Source organism: Sus scrofa, chromosome 12 (genome assembly GCF_054392235.1).
Source record: "Sus scrofa isolate SSC_HxYL_T2T_F1_AM1 chromosome 12, Sscrofa_HxYL_maternal_Yorkshire_Landrace_v2.0, whole genome shotgun sequence".
NCBI lineage: Eukaryota > Metazoa > Chordata > Mammalia > Artiodactyla > Suidae > Sus > Sus scrofa.
In genome coordinates, this window is record NC_139394.1 from 53,693,684 (window position 1) to 53,714,785 (window position 21,102).

The following is a 21,102-nucleotide window of genomic DNA, read 5'->3' on the forward strand; positions in this document are numbered from 1 at the left end:
TGGGGGATATACCTATATCTCTAATTCCCTATGTTAAATCTTCTTGATTTCAGCATACCTGTTGTACTGTCTGTTTCTGGAGTAGGTCCTTATTGACATTCCAGGTATATAATAGTTGTCATATCCAGTATGATTATGCATAGTCATGATCTATTACAGTTTAGAGACTAATATTTTCCTATCTTCATTTTGCTTTCCACCAGTATTCATTGGGTGCACTTTATTTGACCACGACTGTGAAAGGTACGGTAACATGTTAGGACAGCTCCTGACTTAAGAGGCATGCCATTTTAAACATAGGCGTCAAGTAAAAATGACATTTGAGTAGTGATTTCTAGCTTTAATAGCCTGAACCACTGTGATCCTTATGACACTAGCAGAGCAGGTATTATCTTTACTATGTGGGTGTAGAAGCTGAGCTTCAGTCTTTCTCAGCTTTCTTGTAACAGTCACTTGCTTAGCTGGGCGATGAACCCCATATTCCTGCCAAAACAAAACAATGTGTGCAAAGTGGTAATTTCACTAACATGACTCATAGTTGTTATAAGATTTCTGAGAAGAGGAATTTCTCTCTGGAAATTGCGAAGGCAGCTTTTTGGAGGGAGATGACATTGGGGGTGCATTTCCAAGCGCATCCTAATTGGGGACTGTAGCCTCCAATGGATGACTTCACATTGGTTTTAAGGAGATTCTCTTGCTGCAGAGTTTCCCCAGAGCAGCCTTCATGTCCCCATTTCTCAGAGTGTAGATAAAGGGATTTAACATCGGGGTCACGGCCGTGTACATCACAGTCATCACTGCATCCTTGAGGCTGTAACTCGTCAGGGGGCGGAAGTACATGCCCATGACCGTCCCATAATACAGGGAAACAACTGTGAGGTGGGACCCACAGGTGGAGAAGGCTTTGCGCACACCCTTGGTGGATGGAACTCGTAAGACTGCGGAAAAGACCCGAACATAGGAGATGATGATACATAGTAATGGCACGGAGAAAACACCAACCCCCACGTACATCATCTTCACGTTGAAGTGGGTGTCAGAACAGGACAGCTTGACCAAAGGGACAGCATCGCAGTAGAAGTTGGCCACTTCCTTGTTTGCACAAAAGGACAGACGAGCCGTGAGCAGAGTGTGGGGGACAGCATTGGCATTTCCAACCACCCACGACCCAACAACTAACAGGACACAAGCCCGTGGGCTCATGATTGTTGTGTAATGAAGTGGGCGGGTGATGGCCATGGCACGATCATATGCCATAGCAGCCAGGATGTAGCTATCCGTGTTAGCCAAGGCAATCATGAAATACATCTGTGTTAGGCATCCCCCAAAGGAGATGGCCTTGCTGTGCAAGAGATAATTAACCAGTGTCTTAGGGATGGTTACAGAGGATAAGAAGATGTCGACAAAGGAGAGGTTGGCCAGGAGAAGATACATGGGGTTGTGAAGGCGACTGTTGCAGCAGATGGCCAGGATGATGAGCAGATTTCCAATCACTGTGATGGGGTACATGAACAGGAAGAGGATGAGGAAGAGGGTTTCCTGTTCCTGATGACCACTGACTCCCAGCAGGATGAAATCCAGGGCAGAGGATTGATTTTCTTCCATCATCGCTCCTTTGTGAAGAAGGGAGGAGAAGAATCCAGAATTATTAGGGACGCACTGTGTCTAACACCTTCTGTATTCACCACATTAGGTCATCTGTGTTTATACTTGGACATGCTGCATCCAAAGACAGCTAATACTGGTGGAAAAGCATCTCTGTTCATCAGTTGGACTCACTGTCAGAAAGCCATTTACCCATGTCTACGACGTGGTCATTGTGAATCAGAAGTGCCCATCCTCCAGAGGCCAGACACCTTGGATTTTAGTATTTAACAGATAATTAAATTTAAATTTGCAAGTGTTAGATACGTTGTTAGGCCTCATGCCAAAACCACGAACATGTCAAAAATACAGTTTGTGTATTCATTTATTTAACATCTATGACATAGTCTCTGCTATGAAGAAACCAGGTTCTCGCACTAATTTTTTTTATGCATTATAGGGAAAAAGCAGCATTTTGGAGTATTTGAGGAAGGCATTTCATTACAAAAATGTGTTATACATGGAGCATCCTGGAGAATTCGGTTGTTCTACTGACTGATCCCAGAAGTATTAGGTGTCTACACTGGTGTTATACGATTATAAATCCGAGAGAAAACTGGGAATGGATTGTAGCAAAGCAAGCCTAGTCACATTCCTCCCCAAGTCTCCTGTTTTCAAAGTGTATTTTTACTATGTGTCTTTTCTAAACCCTTTGGTGTATGTAAGTAGAATGCTTTTCTCTTTGGTTTTTCCCTTCCTTGGCCTCATTATTTCCTCGAAGGAGTCATTCGGTTCTATAATGTCTTCAGCTGCTGCTTAGTCAGGTCTACATCTGTCGATGTAACCTCTCGTTCCTCTCATTGCACATTTGTCACACTCTTACATGCCCAACCGAACCCCATCCACTGCACACCCAACCTAAATAGTTGGCAGGTTTTTTCAAGAGGAAACTATACCTTGTTGATTTTCATCTCCTGCAGAGAGGCTCTTGTGAAGTACTGTTCATTTTGTGTACCAATCAGCTTGCACTCAGTATTTCTTGAATTATATCCAGGTTTACCATGTGGGCTTCCCACATGTGGGGTGCTCTCAGGCACTCTCATCCTTCCCTTCTCCATCCTGTCTTCTTGATTTCTTCATTTAAAATAATTTGTATCTATCTCAGCTTTTCCACTTTCTGTCTCAGTGCTGTAGTTTTGACCACCATCATTTTCTCTCTGAAATATTGAAATGCTGCCTTACCGGCTAGACTCCTGGTTCCCTCCTCTTTGGTATCTTGCACTTCATGGCCTTGCTAAGTGTTGGAGAGACTGCTAGCTGCTCACCCGAGTCTACTGGGTTTGCTTGTTGGGCACTCAGCTAGACTCTATTTCCTGGCCTCTACGTTGTGGACATGTAATTGAGTTCTAGCCAGTTTACCTGTGTGTTCCGGTTCTGGGCTTGCTCCATACTCTCTTTGCCCTCGTGTCAGCTGAATTAAAATGGCCAGGAGGCTGAATGGATGGTGGGGGTCACAGGGTGGAATGAGCCTGTGTCTTTAGTTCTCTACATCCAGGAGAGCCACGGCTCACAAGAAGACACCTACTGGAATTGCCACATAGGAGAGAAATAAGCTTTTATTCTTTTAAACCATGACACATTATTTGTTGTTATTGTCTTTTTAGGGCTACACCTGTGGCATATGGAGGTGCCCAGGCTAGGGGTTGGATTGGAGCTACAGCTGCCAGCCTATGCCGCAGCAGCATAGGATCAGAGCCATGTCTGCTACCTACACCACAGCTCACAGCAAATCTGGATCCTTAACCCAATAGGCAAGGCCAGGGATCGAACCTGCATCCTCATGGATGCCGGTCAGATCCATTTCTGCTGAGCCATGATGGGAATTCCCCTTACACATTTTTTTATCCATTTGTTATTGTAGTCCATTAGGTCCAAGTAATTCACATTTTTCTAAAGAACTGCTACTCAGCAATGAATTCAATCTCTAATTCATTCCATCATCAATTCTCATTGTCTCTCATTGTATATATGAATGATATGGGAGGACTTGGGATGCAGATCGAACTAACTTTCCCCCAAGTGTAATGTGCTTTTGCACCTTTGCACCCAAAGGAATTTAATTGTCTCACTTCCTTGAAATGCCCTTAAGCCCCCTGCAAAAATCACTTGAAGGGTTGCCCTGTTCAACAGAGCACTATAAACATTTTTTCTTTGTCATGTAAGAAGTAGAAAGCAAAGAGCAAAATGGAGCAAATGCACAGAAATTATGGTTGTCTACAATGAAAATGTAAGGGAATACATGGATAAACTAATTCATTTCAGGAAGTTAGCTATATATAAATCAATATTAAAAATAATCAATCCTGGAGTTCCCGTGGTGGTGCAGTGGTTGACGAATCTGACTGGGAACCATGAGGTTGCAGGTTCAATCCCTGCCCTTGCTCAGTGGGTTGATAATCTGGCATTGCCGTGAGCTGTGGTGTAGGTCACAGACGTGGCTCAGATCCTGTGCTGCTGTGGCTCTGGCGAAGGCCAGCGGCTATAGCTGCAATTCGACCCCTAGCCTGGGAACCTCCATATGCTGCAGGAGCGGCCCAAGAAATGGCGAAAAGTCAAAAATAATAATAATAATAATCAATCCTGTTCCAGTACTTCAGTAAGACTGAATTAGAAATTATAATTTCAAAAAATCCCTATCCATAGTAGGAAGAGAAATTTTAGATTCTCAGAATAATTCTAAGAAAAGCACTTCAGGAGTGGTGTCAAATAGGAGTTCCAGTCATGGCTCAGTGGTTAACGAATCCGACTAAGAACCATGAGGTTGTGGGTTCAATCCCTGGCCTTGCTCAGTGGGTTAAGGATCCGGCGTTGCCATGAGCTGTGGTGTGGGTTGCAGACGTGGCTCGGATCCTGTGTTGCTGTGGCTCTGGCATAGGCTTGGCAGCTACAGCTCTGATTCGACCCCTTGCCTGGGAACCTCCATATGCTGCGGGAGTGGCCCTAGAAAAGACAAAAAGACAAAAAAAAATAATAAAAAAAAGGTGGTGTCAAATATTACAAAATTTTATTTAATGAAAGAAAAAAATACCTAAAGTAATGTGGAGATAAGCACTGTTAACAGGAAAACCTGATGTGGTAAAAATGTCAGTTCTCCAGTTAATCTGTGGATTTGGTGCAATCCAATGAAAACACCACAGTTTTCCTTTCCACATAGGATATACCAAACCTATCCTAAAATTTGTGTAGAGGAATGAGGATCCAAGAATTGCTAAATCAATTTCAGACAAGAAGGAATGAGAATGGAATTACCTCATCAGATATAAACATGATTTACTCTGATAATACAAACAGTACAGTTATACTGTTAGAAGGACTGAAAAATAGACTATGTAACAGACTAGGGAGCTCAGCACAGACCCAGCATTTATGAGAAACTGCTGTATGACACAGGGTGGTTTAGATATGAGCAGGAAAAGGATGGACTGTATATTTAGCAGAGAGTTGTGGGATAACCGGATACCCATTTATAAAAATAATACTGAAAAATAGTATCTAGAGAATTCACTGAAGGAACAAAACTTCAAAATTGTAGAAGAAAAAAGAGAAAACGTGTTTATAATATGTAGGTAGGACTTGATTTCTTAAACTGAACACAAAACATGAGACAATACTGTAAAATTTAATTACCTTCAAACCAAAGCATTTGTATGAAAACACAACCCAAAAGAGGGGGCAAGACAGATCATGGATTGAACAAGTTATTTGCTCCACATATATCAGTAAAGGATTAGTATTTGGAATATGCACGAGTCCTATAATCTAGGAAGAAAGGAACCAAAAATATAGTAGGAAATCACGGGCAAAGATGAGAACAGGCAAGTCACAGAAGGGGAAGGTGATGTGGTCAATAAACAAACAAACAAAAAAGATAATTTGACTAAATTAAAAATCAATTTAAATTGTTCATTCAGAGTGTATACAAGTATAAGAGTCTGATAATTTTAAGAGTTGGGAAGAAATGAAAGAATTAGTATTGCCATTTCAGGAAAAATTAGCCCATCTCTGGAAGAGTTGGACTTCATACACCCGTGATCCAGCAATTCCACCTCTAGATGAGACCCTAGAGAAACTCCGACATATGTGTTCAAGGATGAGTGTTATCATATAGGAAACTTAGAAATGGCCTCCGTACAGAGAAATGGTTAAGTAAATTGTGCCCATTTCTTGTTAATGAATTCTGTACAGCAGTAAAGACTAACTGAATTCATATAGTGAAAGCGAGCGAATTCATATAGACACATTTTTAAAAATAGAATGGAACAAAGCAAGTTACTGGAAGATATAGTCCACATCACACAATATATACACACTTTAACACATAAAAATACAACACACGCATATGTAGTGAAAATATATATCCTAAATGGGAATATACTGTCCACCCAAGAGATTGCAGTTATCTCTGGAATGTGAGGGAGAAAAATGTAATTTTGGATGGAAAAAAAATGTATTTTCGAATGCATCTGTAATATTTATTTCTTTTAAAAATGTGTGGAGCTAATTTGACCAAATCTTATATTTTTAAAATCTAGATGATGAGTTTTGTTATGTTACGCTCTTTGTCATTCTGATGTTTTAGTACTATCATAAGCAAATTTACTTTAAAATTAATATTTCACATGTGGAGTGATATTTGGTCTAGAGAGTGGCCATGGAGTTGGATGACGCAGGTACATTTTTCACTGAATGCAGGAGATAAAGAGAGTGTTCCTTGTGAAGAGGTTAAAAAAAAAAAAAGGAAGCTATTTACACCAGGAAGGGGGATCCAGAGGCCAAATACAATGCTCATCTAGACTTACTTGTAGAGATGTCTGCTTACTGGACCCCAAACTGTATTTATAAAATGCAAATGTGATTGTGTCTGTCTCTCTAAATTTACTCCTTGTCTAGCCATCACCTAAAAGATGAAGTGCAAGTTCCTTATCACGGAGGGAAAACTCAAGGACAGATTGTTGAGAAAATGGAGGGTAACTCCAGGCAGAAATGTGTCATTTACCTTTATCAGAAGCTGAGGATACAGGCAGGGGAATAGGAGGAATTCACTCAGGAAAGGAGGTTGTGGGTTATTTGGTGGTGGGTTTTGACCAACAGTAATTTGTCCTTCCTTTGGTACGAAGGTGGTAGAGTGGATCTGAGCAGAACTAACCTTTGCTGATAATGCAGACATGGAACCTTTCGTTTAATATAAGCATAGCTATCTGAGCATGTATATTAAATGGCTGATCCATAAGGCAACGTTCTGAATGCTAATCTGGTGCGAGAACAACCACAAGGAAAGAAAAAGATAAGTAATTAGTGTAAGAATAACACCAGGAAAGAAGTGGTAGGTATAATCAATGCAGGAACCAAAGAAACAGGAGACGAGAGAAGAGAGGTTTCTGAGCATAGGGGCTGAGGTTGGAGACCCTCAGTGCTGGATGTCAAGTGTCATCATGGGAAGAAGTGATTTCTGCAAAAACCCTGAGAAAGAGCTGAAGAACCATGTGCCCCCAAGGAGAGGAGCCGGGAGGGGCGTCAGCATGAATGCTGGGGGCAGAGTAAGAGTCTTGAGTTTGCTGAGTTAAACCAGAGTCCTAGGAAATGCTGGCCACTAAAACCCACTTTCGTGGGACGTGGCAGTGCTCTGAGACAGCCGTCACCTGAGTGTGATGTTGCTGAAGACAAGGGAGGCCACATGTCTCCCCTTGTCATCTGAGTCAGCAAACATACCAAAAAGATATCCTCTGAGTGCTTTGAGACCCTCCCACAGGTCAGCTCATCAGTGCCTTGCCAATGAAAGAGCATAATTTCCTGAAGGAGCCTCTTAGCTTGCACCATTGACTGTGGAGGTGAGGGAGGATTGTCCTTAGCCCCTTTCTTAAATAATGCACTTGTGTGACTGCTAATGTGCCCAGTCAAACAATATGTCTTTTTTTCTTTCTTCTTCTTCTTTCTTTTTCTCCTTTTTGAGCTGTACCCATTGCATATGGAGGATCCCAGGCTAGGGGTCGAATCAGAGATACAGCTGCCAGCCTACTCCACAGTCACAGCAACGCAGGAGCCCAGCCACATCTGCAACCTACTCCACAGCTCACGGCAACACCAGATCCTTAACCCACTGAGTAAAGCCAGGGATCGAACCCGCATCCTCATGGATATTGGTCGGGTTTGTTAACCACTGAGCCACAATGGGAACTCCCAACCAATATTTCTTTTGAAGGTGGACAGCTCAGGATTGAGAAAACCAAATGAGAATTATCCCTTCCTCATCCTCTTGTTTTTCAGACAAAGCCCAAGGAGAACAATTATCAGAAGGGAAGGATCTCTCTCTCTCTCCCTCTATCTGTGTGTGTGTGTGTGTGTGTGTGTGTGTGTGTGTGTGTGTGTGTGAGTGTGTGAGAGAGAGAGAGAGAGAGAGAGAGAGAGAGAGAGAGAGAGAGAGAGAGGGGAGAGAGAGAGAGAGAGAGAGAGAGGGAGAGAGAGAGAGGGAGAGAGACTGTATTCCATCAGATCTTGAGAACTTGGGTTCTGAAGCCAAGGTTTTGAGTCCAGTTTTGCCACTCCTTCTGACTTTAAGCAATTCAGTTAATTATTGTTTTCCATCTGATAAAAGCATGTAGTGATTCTGCTTACCTCTTGAGGTCTTGTGGCGGTTAAAGGGGGTAATGTGTGCAGTGCAGTTGCTGGTTATTTCTCTCTTGATGTCACTGTCACAGTCTCTTCTCCGGTACCCAAAGCCCCTACCTGGGGAGGTGGCTCAGATGCTATCAAAAAGGAACTTGGTCCTGTGACCTTCTGGCCTCTTCCACAAGGGGACGTTTATAATCAGCTGGTCTAGTGCATGTTAAAATGCCTCTTGGGAAGTAGGTGTGCTGGAGAAAATGCCAGCAGTAGTTTGGGAGAACGGATTCTCCGTTCCTGCTGAAAGGTCGTAGGCTTGGGATAGTTTGGAAAGAAAAGCCCAAAGTTTCCCAACTGTGGAGCAGAAGGGGTGGAAAGAGCTGCCTGGATGGGGCCTGAAGATGAGGATTCTAGTTCCCTCTTTAAGGAAGCGAGGTGGTCATGGCAAAGCGAACATTTGGAATTATTCCCCAAGGTATGCAGTCTCTTGAAACATGACTCCCCCAGGACTTCATTCAGAGCATAGTCAGAGTAATTGTTGACACTCAGTACATGCTGCTCCAGCTATGCCCTGTGGAAACACGATGGTTCTCAAGAGTAATTATTCTCAGAATTCTTCTCTAGAAGGAAAGGGGGATGAAAGCTTCCCAGAGTACATCTCCAGGGTCCAAGGTCTGGGCTGACCCATAATTGCCTCTTTGTTGGAATGTGGGCCCCTATCTGATTCCGCACAAAGTGGGCCCAGCCCTCGGGAGCTTCAAAGCCTGGGGTACACTCAAGCGCTTCATCTCGATTACAGCATGCAGGGAAGTCTTTCTGGTGTTAACTGCGGAAAGTAAAAATAATTCTATTTCCTCTTTCCCTAGAATTCTACCTAGGAAGGTGTAGAAATTAATACACAAAACCCTCAATTAAGACAGCATCAAGAGGCCAGAAGGGGTATCCCTGTCACCCCACTGCAATAGCAGAGCCCAGCAAGCAGACTTTCTCCTGGTACCTGGCAAAGGCTCAGCCAATGAGAGATAGTCACAGCTCAGCCAATGAGATGCCACCACTGAAATCTTACTTCCTCCAAAGGACTGTTTGTTTCCTATAGCTCTCTTAACTCCCCTCGCCCATTCTTTAAAATTGTTCTCCTCTTTCTGCTGCCTGGGGCATCTGCACTGTGGCTTAACGAGTTTGCAGACTCAGAATCATAATTCGTTGTTGATCCTGAATAGCCTGCTTCCCTTTTATTTCCTGGAGAAATAACTGGGGGTCTATTTGTTTTATGTCAACAAAGGTTAGAGTGAAAGTTAGACTTTCCTTTTCTAGCACGTTAATGCTAAGTCTCAATTTTCAGAGCTGGAAGAATCTTCCTCTGCTGCCCCCTTGGACCACGTCCTCCTGGGAGAGCACCATTTTAGAGAAGAAATACTCTCTCTGCTCCTATTTTCCCCAAACCTGTGGCCCAATGCCACATCACTGAACAATTTTCATGACTTCCTGGGAAACCAGAGGCATAAATGGAGCAAGAGAGCTGTGATTTGTTACTATCATTTTTTTCCTTTTGGAATTGGAATTCTCTTCAGTGACCAGGGCTTCTTGGATCTTGGACTGAATGATAGTGATGAGACTGGGCAATGAAAGGAAAGATCACGTCTCCTTCCTCCTTCAAAGTTCAATATCGTCTATGTGAGCCCATGTTTCCCACCTCTGTCCCATAGCTCACCTATTACCAGCAGTGGAGTGCCCTCACTGTTTGTAAAAAGTCTAGCCATGTCTTCTGCTAGTTCACAATTCCAGTTTACCTAGCTGTCTGTCTGTTATTTTATATCTCCTGTGTGCTGATATCTCCTGTCAGGTGAGGGGAATGCGTTGGGCATGAAGAGAACTGAGCTCAAATCCTCACGTGCCTCTTTCGATTGAAGCATGTGAAATATGTGACTTCACATTTTGGAGAGTTTATTTTCTCATCTGGAAAAGAGGGTTACTATTGTCTGTTCTTCAGGGCTCTTTTGAACATTAAAAGCGATCGTAATGAATGTGATGCAGTAAAAGCACGTGAAGTACACACATGCGTATTTGATATGTAATGAAATACCGACTTTCTCTGAAACTGTGTGGCACATTTGGAACCTCCTTTCTAGTGCTCAGGACTTTCTTCCTTGTGTGGGCCATCGTTCCATTTTTTTCCGAAACAAGTGTTTGCCTGCCCACTCCACAGTGTTATGAGAGTACAGTAAAAACACACTGTGCTGTGTGCTTTGGTGGATAGAACACCGAGAGAGACACATAGCTTGACTCACAGGGACGTCAAGTCAGTATTGCCAGGTTCCTCCCATCCCTTACCAGAATCCTCATTCTCCACTCTGGCCCCCTTTCCCAAAATTTAGTCATTCGACAGACGTTCTTGGATGATTTCATCTTCTCCAAACTTTACTTATCACCTCCACTCTGATTCATGCTCTGTTAATTTTGCTGCCAAGTTTCATATCCTTATGGTTAAATACTCTCTTCCATGAGAATGTGCCATGGGAACTTTTAAAATCTGCCCAAGATGGAACTACTCTTCGTAAATTACTCTCTTCTCCGTTATCATCAATAAAGGTGTCATTTATTATCATAAAAATTACTACATTCTATTGTTTGTACGTCCACATTCCTTTACACCGAATCTCTTTGTCTTTATTTTCACTCACTCCCTTGCTATATTTTTCTGATGTACCTAATTAAACTCCTGGTCTCACCAATCCCCTCTGTCTCTTACTGGTGTCTCTGTCCAATCCTTCATTAAAGCAAAACACGTGTTGCTGCTTCATAAAGAGCTCCTTATTTTTACCGATAGATATCTACCTGTGTGCCAACCTGTCATCACTATTTATCTATTCATAAGGGAAAATGTTGTAGGTTCCCATTGATCCACCACCCAACCTGAAAATTAGGACTTTGGGGATAATCCATATCAAATACATGGTACCCCATTTCCATCCCCTTGAGTCTTTCTTCTTCAATATCCTCTTGTCCTGAATCCTATGTTCACCTTTCTCTTGCTTTTTTTTTGTCGTGCTTTTTTTTTTTTAATTGTACTTTTGTCGCATCTATTTCTGTTCCTCAACAAGTATTTTGTGGTTGTTTGTGGTTGTTTATAATCTTATGAAAAAGTTATCAATAATAATCTTTGAGAATTTACACATTTTCAGCTAATATTATTATGATAAGATCAACCAAATTGTAGCATAACTCTCTAGGACATTCAGGAAAATTAGCCAAAAAAAAAAAAAAGAAGGATTTCTTTCCTGGGTGAAGTGACTGAACTCAATTAGGACATTCTACTGATAATACAAAAAGGGCTTCCAGGAGGACCCATGCCTACAACTACATCTGGGATACATTTGTGTTTCCATGTCCAATAGGAAAGATTCCTAAAAATAACATCAACCAAAAAAAAAAAAAAAATAGGCAGAATTGTTGAGCATCCAAAGCCCCCGAAGAATGACTGTTTGCATCATTTAAGTATGTGGGGACCAAGTAGAAGCATCTTGGCAGCTCCTCTCAGACATCTGAGCTTCAGATGTGTGGTCATCCCTCTTCTGAATTCCTAGGTTCTGGTAACACCACGTTTCCCTTTCGTTCCTCCAGTCCTAGTGAAAGTAACTTCTTTTTGCAGTTAAAAATGGTTCAGTTACAGCAGCATTCATCTTTTTTTTTTTTTTTGGTCTTATTAGGGCTGAACTCATGGCATATGGAAGTTCCCAGGCTAGGGGTTCAACCTGGAGCTGGAGCTGCTGGCTTACACCACAGGGGTTGAACCTGTGTCCTCATGGATACTAGTCAAGTGTTACCACTGAGCCACAACAGGAACTCCATCGTTTATCTTTTATCTTCTAAGCCACTTTCAGTGTACACCTATGTATCTGTGTATCTTCGTTAAAATTTCTGTTTCCTGAATGGTTCCAAAATGACTTGTAACATACCGGGTGTGGGATGGGTGGGAAATGAAATCAAGTCTGTTCACGTCTCATCATTATCAGATCACATTTATTCACTTACATTCACTCCTTCTCCCTTCACCAATACTTATTGATTGCACCTCAATGACCAGCATTGGTAGAAGTCGAGTGGAGCGTTAGGACAACTCTTGCCCTCAAGGTTTGCAAGCAAAGTAGGGGCGATATAATAATCCCCCAAGTTGACATTCAGGTAGTGATTTATAGACTTCAAAGTACGAAGTACGATGATCCTCACCCTTTCTGACAGCAACAAAGCAGACAGTTTTCTTTCCATTATGTAAATGTAAAATCCATGGCTCAGACATTCTCAGCTTGACTCTGCCCGTCAGCAGTGTAGTTGGGACAGGAACCCAACAACTTTGCTGCCACTTTGCCAGAGGGAGAGTGTTGTGTATGAATTGATAATAGAATGTCTTCTAACTCATAAGGTTTATTTTTCGTGATTTATCTATTTTTTATTTTTTTGTCTGTTTCTTTTTTTTTTTTTTTTAGGTCCGCACACCTGCAGCATTTGGAGGTTCCCAGGCTAGGTGTCCAATCAGAGCTGTAGCTGCTGGCCTACACCACAGTCCTAGACCCAACCTGCCTCTGCGACCTACACCACAGCTCATGGACGTGCAGGATCCTTAACCCACTGAGCGAGGCCAGGGATAGAACCTGCAACCTCATCATTCCTAGTCATATTTGTTTCCGCTGCACCATGTTTTCAAGTTGTCTTGATGTATAGTTGATTTACCACATTGCGATAATTTCTGCTGTACAACAAAGTGATCCAGTTATACATATACCCACATCCATTCCTTTTCAGGTTCGTTCCCCATATAGATTGTCCCAGAATATTGGGCAGAGTTCCCTGTGCTATGTAGCAGGTCCCTGTTGGCCAGTCATTCCATATACCACAGTGTGCACATGCCAATCCCAAACCCCCAGTCCACCCGCCGCCCCCACCCCACCTGTCCCCTTTGGTAACAGTAAATTTGTCTTTAAAATCTGTGAGTCTGTTTCTGGTCTACAAGTAAGTTCATTTGCATCCTTTTTAAGAGTCCACCTCTAAGTGATTTCCTGTGATGTTTCTCTTTCACTGACTAACTTCACTTAGTATGATAAGCTCTAGGTCCATCCATCTTGTTGCCAATGGCATGGTTCCACCCTGTTTAATGGCTAAGAAATATTCCATTACATGCGGGTACCACATCTCTATCCATTCCTCTCGTCAATGACTATTTGGGTTGCTTCCATGCCCCAACTCTTGTAAATAGTGCTGCAATGAACATAGGAGTGGATATGTCTTTTCCAATTATGGTTTTCTCTGGATAGATGCTAAGGAGTGGGATTGCTGGATCACATGCTAGTTCTATTTTCAGGTTTTGAGAAACTTTCCCAGTGTTTTTAACTAGTTGTTGTACCAATTTACATTGCTGCAAATAGTGAAGGAGGGTTCCCTTTTCTCCACACTCTCTCCAGCATGTATTGTTTGTAGAATTTTTGAAGATGACCATTCTGGTGATGTAAGGTGGTACCTTATAGTAGTTTTGATTTGCATTTCTCTAACAATTAGTGATGTTGAATATCTTTTCATGTGTTTGTTTGTTTGTTTGTTTGTTTTTGCCATCCATATGAGTTCTTTAGAGAAATGTCTCTTTAGGTCTTCTGCCTATTAAAAAAAATTTTTTTTTGTATATTGTGCTGCATGAGTTGTTTGCATCCAATTCACAAGATTTCTGAGAAGGGGAATTTCATGGCTGTAAATAATAAGGTGGCTTCTTGGAGGGGGAGGACATTAGGGCTCGATATTGATGGTATCCTAATTGGAACCTGCAGTCTCTAATATGACCTCACATTGGTCATGAGGAGATTCTCTTGCTAAAGAGTTTCCCCAGAGCAGCCTTCATGTCTCTATTCCTCAGACTGTAGATGAAAGGATTTACCATCGGGGTCACGGCAGTGTACATCACAGTTATCATTGCATCCTTTGGGCTGTGACTCGTCAGAGGGCGGAAGTACATGCCCATGACTGTCCCATAATACAGAGAAACAACTGTGAGGTGGGACCCACAGGTGGAGAAGGCTTTGCGCACACCCTTGGTGGAAGGAACACGTAAGACCGTGGAAAAGACCTGAACATAGGAGATGACGATGCATAGTAATGGCACGGAGAAAACACTAGCCCCTAGGTACATCATCTTCACATTGAAGTGGATGTCGGAACAGGACAGCTTGAGCAAAGAGGCGAGGTCACAGTAGAAGTTGGCCACTTCCTTGTTTGCACAGAAGGACAGACGAGCCGTGAGCAGAGTGTGGGGGACAGCATTGGCATTTCCCATCACCCAAGACCCAACAACTAAGAGGACACAAGCCCGTGGGCTCATGACTGTTGTGTAATGAAGTGGGTGGGTGATGGCCACGGCACGATCATATGCCATAGCAGCCAGGATGTAGCTATCTGTGTTCACCAAGGCCAGCATGAAATACATCTGTGTTAGGCATTCCCCAAAGGAGATGGCTTTGGTACCTAAGAGATGGTTGGCGAGAGCCTTTGGGATGGTTACAGAGGAGAAGAAGATGTCGACAAAGGAGAGGCTGACCAGGAGAAAATACATGGGGTTGTGAAGGCGAACGTCACAGTGAATGGCCAGGATGATGAGCAGGTTTCCCATCAGTGTGATGGGGTAAATGAATAGGAGGAGGGTGAAGAAGAGGTTTTCCTGTTCCTTCTGACCACTAACTCCCAGGAGGATGAAATCCAGGTTGGAGGACTGGTTGCCTTCTCCCATGGATCTTTGAGCAGGAAGGGGAGAGGAATCCAGCATGAGTAGTGCAGTACTGTGTAGAATGATCTTCTTAAGCCACCATTTTTCATTCCTGTCGTTGCTATGTCAATCCGGGGTTTACTAAATCCTGAGGTAGGCAATACATTTGGGCTCAAAGCTCCTATAGGTCATGGGGAATAATCAACAGTTAGCTCTAGACACTCTTTCTAAGAAGTGAACAATCTTGAATCATAGGTGCCCATCCTACCCAACCCTAGCACCATCCCCCAGACACCTAGGGTATAATTATTTTACAAATAGTTAAAGTCTATATTTGACACACTAGAAGCTTTGTTAGACCTTGACACAAAGTCATAAGTATGGGAAAGTACAATGTATTCATTCATTTATTCAAATATGGCAACGTCTACTCTCAAGGACCTTAGAACTTCACAGAGAAGCTCGAATCACATGCTAATCTTATTAAATATGAAAAGGAAAGGACAGTAGTTTGGAGTCTTTGAGAAAAACTCCAGTGCAAGGATAGTTAGTAAGAGGAACACCCTGGATAATTAGAATTGTTCCACGGACAAAACTCAGAATGAACCCAGAGTCCAGAATGTTAACAGTTGTCCAGCCTGGTGTCAGAAGATTGCCAGTTATAGAGACCACTGAGGTTGGGTTATAGCAAAATGATAACAGTGAGTTTACTTGCTGGGTATCTCATTTTTTAGGTAAACAGTCACTTTTGATAGGTTTCATCCACATTCCCAACTCTGAAATATGTATAATCATGATATTTTTCTCTTTGATCTCACCTTATATTAGAAACAATATCTCCTACAGTTTCTCACCCAATTTCACTGTGGCTTCACTTTCTGCCTAGTAGAATCTAAGGTCTATGTCTGTTGACTTGATCTCTTTTTCCTACATTTCCTCATTCGTCATCATGCAAACATATCTGACCAAACCTCACACCCTGCACATCCAATCTAAGTAGATTACAACCTTTTGTGAGGAGGAGAACGATATCGTGTTTATTTATTATCTCTTTGAGAGGGATTATTTTGAAATATTATTCCTTATATGTATATGTGGGTATACACACACACACACACACACACACACACACACACATGCACACACACACACAGAGTCAATTGTTCCTGATTTTTTTTTGGGGGGGGGGAGCTGCACCTGTGGCATATGGAGGCTCCCAGGCTAGGGGTTGAATCGGAGCTACAGCTGCTGGCCTGTACCACAGCCACAGCAACGAAGGTTCTGAGCCACGTCTGTGAATTACACCACAGCTCATAGCAATGCCAGATCCTTAACCCACTGAGCAAGGCAACGGATCAAACCTGCCACCTCATGGTTACCTGTTAGATTCATTTGTGCTGCGAATGGGAACTCCCAGTTCTTGAATTATATTCAGGTTTATTTTATGGGTTTCCCACATGTAGGATACTCATAGGCACACTCAGTTTATTCTCACCTCTATATCTGACCTTATTGACTCAGTTTCAAGTAATTTGTATATAAATGACCTATTTATTGGTTCAGTGCTTTAGTTTTGACTGCTGTTACTTTCTTTTTGTCTTTTTGCTATTTCTTTGGGCCGCTCCCGCGGCATATGGAGGTTCCCAGGCTAGGGGTCCAATCGGAGCTGTAGCCACCAGCCTACGCCAGAGCCACAGCAACGCAGGATCCGAGCCGCGTCTGCAACCTACACCACAGCTCACGGCAACGCCGGATAGTCAACCCACAGAGCAAGCGCAGGGACCGAACCCGCAACCTCATGGTTCCTAGTCGGATTCGTTAACCACTGCGCCACGACGGGAACTCCCCTGCTGTTACTTTCTACATGAAATATTGTGATGCTTCCTTCACAATAATGGTTCCTACTCTTTGATCTATCTTGACGCATATTATTTGTGGCAGAGACTACTAGCTGCTCATGCAAATCCATATTGTTCTTTTCCTGTGCACTCATCTAGACTCCATTTGCCAACGTTCCATGCCCTGAGATGTTGTCATGTGACTGAATTCAGCCAATCCATCCTTGTGTTCTGGGCTTCCTCGGCCCTCTTTTCCAGGTCTTGTCAGCTGGAAGCAAAAGGCTTGGAAGCTAAATGGAATGGTGGGGTCACGTGGTGGAATGAGCCTGTGTCCCATGTTTTCCACATCCAGGACAGCCACCACACACTACGAAGACACACTGGGACTGTTACACAGGGGAGAAATAAACTTTTATTCTTTTTCAGGCATTATATATTTTGTCCTCTATATTACCGTAGTCCAGGATTTTCTAAGGAATTCACTAATTCTTGAGTAGAATTGACTCAAAATATAATTCATTCCACCACCAATGTCTCCTGTAGTTTCTTAGGAATTATACCCAAGGCATAGGAAATGCAGGTAAAATTATTTTCCTTCAAAATATAATTTGCTTTTTCATCTCTACACCTAAATAAATTTGGTTTTCTCTCTTGACATGCCTTTCCCTATATTGCCACAGAGTCATAATATGGCAGAAGTGAGATTGTTCCATAAACCTGGAGGGCTTAGAGACTCTGGTTAGCTCATCTGGTAAGGCAGTGAAAATTAAGAGGAGTGCTCTTGGGAACATGGTCAACTAAGCTGACAAAGACGGGCCACATTACGGCTAAAATACATAAACATTCTGAAGTTTGGCATTCCTGCTGTGGTACAGTGGGTTAGAATCTCATTGCAGCGGCTTGGGTTACTGTGGAGGTGTGGGTTCGCTCCCTGGCCTGGGAACTTCCATATGCCATGGGTATGGCCATTAAAAATTTTTTTCTAAGTTTATAAAGGCAAAATAAAAAAATGCACGTGCCCAAACATCAAAGAAAGAAATGGGAATACCTCGATATGAGAAATTTTTAAAAAGCTGAAAGAAATTGTTGTCAAGCAAAGCTGATGCTCTGGTGGCCCCTTGATGTTCACAACCAAGAATAAGGTCCTAATGGATGGAGTCTGGGGTGATAATGGCCCTTTGTTCCTGAGATGTGGACACAGATCTGCATCAAGTAGGGAGCTCGTCCTGAGTCCTCTGCCTAAAACACTCGAAGTGTTGCTTTATTTGTTAAAAGAACACTAGAAAATATTTTACCATAGAAGAAATGGATAGGAGTTCCCGTCGTGGCTCGGTGAAAACAAATCTGGCCATAATCCATGAGGATGCAGGTTCGATCTCTGACCTCTCTCAGTGGGTTGAGGGTCTGGCATTGCCGTGAGCTATGGTGTAGTTCACAGAGGTGGCTTGGATCTGGCGTGGCTGTGGCTATGGCTGTGGCCAGCAGCTGTAGGTCTGATTTGACTCCTAGCCTGGGAACCTCCATATGCCACAAGTGCAGCCCTAAAAAGACAAAAAAAAAAAAAAAAAAAAAAAAAGAATAGAAAGAGCAAAGTGGATAGAATTCACAGAGTTGTTTTCAAAGAAATTTCAAGAGACCCTCTAGATAAACTAAAAGATTTAGGCCAGTTAGTTGAATAGGAGTCAGTAGTTAAATATCAATACTGTCTAATACTTAAGCAACAATAAATTAGAAATTATAATTTAAAAAAAGGATCCCTGGGAGTTCCGGTCGTCGTGCAGTGGTTATCGAATCTGACTAGGAACCGTGGGTTGCTTGTGGGTTTGATCCCTGGCCTTGCTCAGTAGGTTAAGGATCTGGCATTACCGTGAGCTGTGGTGTAGGTCACAGATGCAGCTCTGATCCTGTGTTGCTGTGCTGTGGTGCAGGCCGGCAGCAGCAGCTCAGATTAGACCCCTAGCCTGGGAACCTCCATGAGCCACAGGCGCGGCTCTACAAAAGACCGAAAGACAAATAAATAAAGAATCCCCATTCACAAGAGCAAGATAAATTTTAAGAAATATGGAAATAATTCTTTTAAAAAAATCCAGGAGTTCCCGTCGTGGCGCAGTGGTTAACGTTCCAACTAGGAACCATGAGGTTGCGGGTTCAGTCCCTGCCCTTGCTCAGTGGGTTAATGATCCGGTGTTGCCGTGAGCTGTGGTGTAGGTTGCAGACGCGGCTTGGAACCTGTGTTGCTCTGGCTCTGGTGTAGGCTGGTGGCTACAGCTCTGATTCGACCCCTAGCCTGGGAACCTCCATATGCCGTGGGAGCAGCCCAAGAAATGGCAAAAAGACAAAAAAAAAAAAAAAATTTAAAAAAAGTCAGTCTGGTTGCAAAAATAACAAAATTTTACTGAACAAAAAATAAATACCTAAAACCAGGGAGATAATATTATAGAAACATCAATTCACCTACAATTATTTTATGAATTCAATGCAATGCTATTCAAAATACCACATATTTCTTTAAAAGATGATACTCAGTAAACTGATCCAAAACTTCATGTAGGAGAATAAAGAACCAAGAAGATAGTGTTAGGATGAGAATAAGGAGGAAGGACCTGACTTGTCAGTTGTCATAATGATTCAAAGAGTGGAGTGGTCCTGGCATGGGGGCAAGCAAGTAGGTCTGTATAGCAGATTAGAGCGCTTAGAAACAGATCAAAGATTTATTAGAAATTCGTATACGACATGGATGGTTTAGTACTAGGCAGGAAAAGGATAGACTGTACGTTTGGTACAGAGTGCTAAGTCAGCTGGATTCCTCTATGTGAAAATACAGGAAAATAATTTTAAAGGATGAATTGTGAAGACCAAAGTTCAGAAAACTTAGATGGAGATTATGTTTATGGTACCAGGCTTCCTCCACACTCTTTATTGTCATGCAAACTGAATGAAATGTCCAGGAGACTTTGAATGGGATGGTGGAGTTACCCATTCAAAGTCTAATGGTGGAATGAGCTTGTGTCCTCAGGAGAACCATCATCCACCAAGGATACCTGCTGTTACAGAAGAAAGAAACAAAATTTACCCTATTTAACCCCTTGTGCACTTATTTTTTCTTTTTTGTCTTTAAGGGCTGCACCCATGACACATGGAGGTTCCCAGGCTAAGGGTCGACTCCAAGCTGTAGCTGCTGGCCTATGCCATAGCCATAGCCACAGCCACGTCAGATCCAAGCTACATCTGCAACCTACACCATAGCTCATGGCAGCATTGGATCCGTAACCCACTGAGCAAGGCCAGGGACCGAACCTGCAACCTCATGGCTCCTAGTCGGATTTGTTTCTGCTGAGCGACGACGGGACCTCCTAAACCCTTGTGCACTTTGTCATTATTTGTTACTGTAGTCTGGGCTATCCCAAGCAATTCACTAATTTTTCTAAAAAGACCTCTACTCGATAATTGATTCAGTGTGTAATATTCACTCACCAACTCTGAGTGTCTTTTATAGTACACATGGGAATTGTATGCTAGGCACAGGGAAAGCAGATAAAATTATATTTCCCTCAAATATGATACACTTTTTCATCTCTGCACTTAGATGAGTTTGATTTTCTCTCTTGAATGACTTTCCCTATGTCCACGTGAAATCATAATCTCTCAGAGTTGAGAGGGTTCAGTAAAACCAGAGGGTTCAGAGACTATGGTTAGCTCATATGGTAATGAAATATTTTAGAGGAGGGGCTTCTGGCAACACGGCAGCCTTAGCTAATGCCACCAGGTCCCATTCCAATTAAAACACATAGAAATTATGAATAAATGTGATAAGTGATTAAATATGCATACCTAAACCTAAAAGAAAGAAATGGGACTATGCAGGTATGAAAAACAAAAAGCACACTCAGAACAAGAGCTGTAAACCAGTGCTGATGCTGCGACGGACCTTTGGGGTTTCAAGTAGGAATTAGGTCCAAAGGCTGGGATCTGGGGTGTTAATGACCCCTGGATAAAATGTGGGCACAAATCTGCATGAAGCAGGAAATTTGATTTGAATCCCACTGTAAAACAGTTAAAGCATGATCCTATTTATGAAAATAGCACCAAAAAATGGCCATGTAAGATTTGGAAAGGAAAGAACAAAATGGATAGAATTCATTGAAAATGAGATTGCTTTCAAAGAAAATCAAAGAGACTTTCTAGATAATTCAGAAGTTTGAGCATATACATGTGATATAAATTGATATTTAAAAAATCCATAATGTTCTTATATCAAACAAAAATAAATTGCTTTTT

The 21,102-nt window shown here is 42.4% G+C and overlaps 2 protein-coding genes across 2 annotated transcripts; both read right to left on the bottom strand.

Annotated features, from left to right (window-relative positions):
* Nucleotides 1-669: 669 nt before the first annotated feature.
* LOC100738057 (olfactory receptor 1A1-like) lies at nucleotides 670-1,608 on the bottom strand. The gene has a single exon (XM_084983140.1). It carries the CDS (start codon nucleotides 1,606-1,608, stop codon nucleotides 670-672), a length of 939 nt encoding a protein of 312 aa, XP_084839266.1.
* A 9,674-nt stretch (nucleotides 1,609-11,282) lies between these two features.
* Nucleotides 11,283-15,838, bottom strand: LOC146398333 (olfactory receptor 1A1-like). The gene has a single exon (XM_084983141.1). The coding sequence runs from the start codon at nucleotides 15,044-15,046 to the stop codon at nucleotides 14,081-14,083; it is 966 nt and encodes a 321-aa protein (XP_084839267.1). The 5' UTR covers nucleotides 15,047-15,838; the 3' UTR covers nucleotides 11,283-14,080.
* Nucleotides 15,839-21,102: the final 5,264 nt, after the last annotated feature.

Coding starts and splice junctions, on each gene's coding strand:
- LOC100738057 (XM_084983140.1), bottom strand. CDS start 1,608: ATGATGGAAGAAAATCAATCCTCTGCCCTGGATTTCATCCTGCTGGGA.
- LOC146398333 (XM_084983141.1), bottom strand. CDS start 15,046: ATGCTGGATTCCTCTCCCCTTCCTGCTCAAAGATCCATGGGAGAAGGC.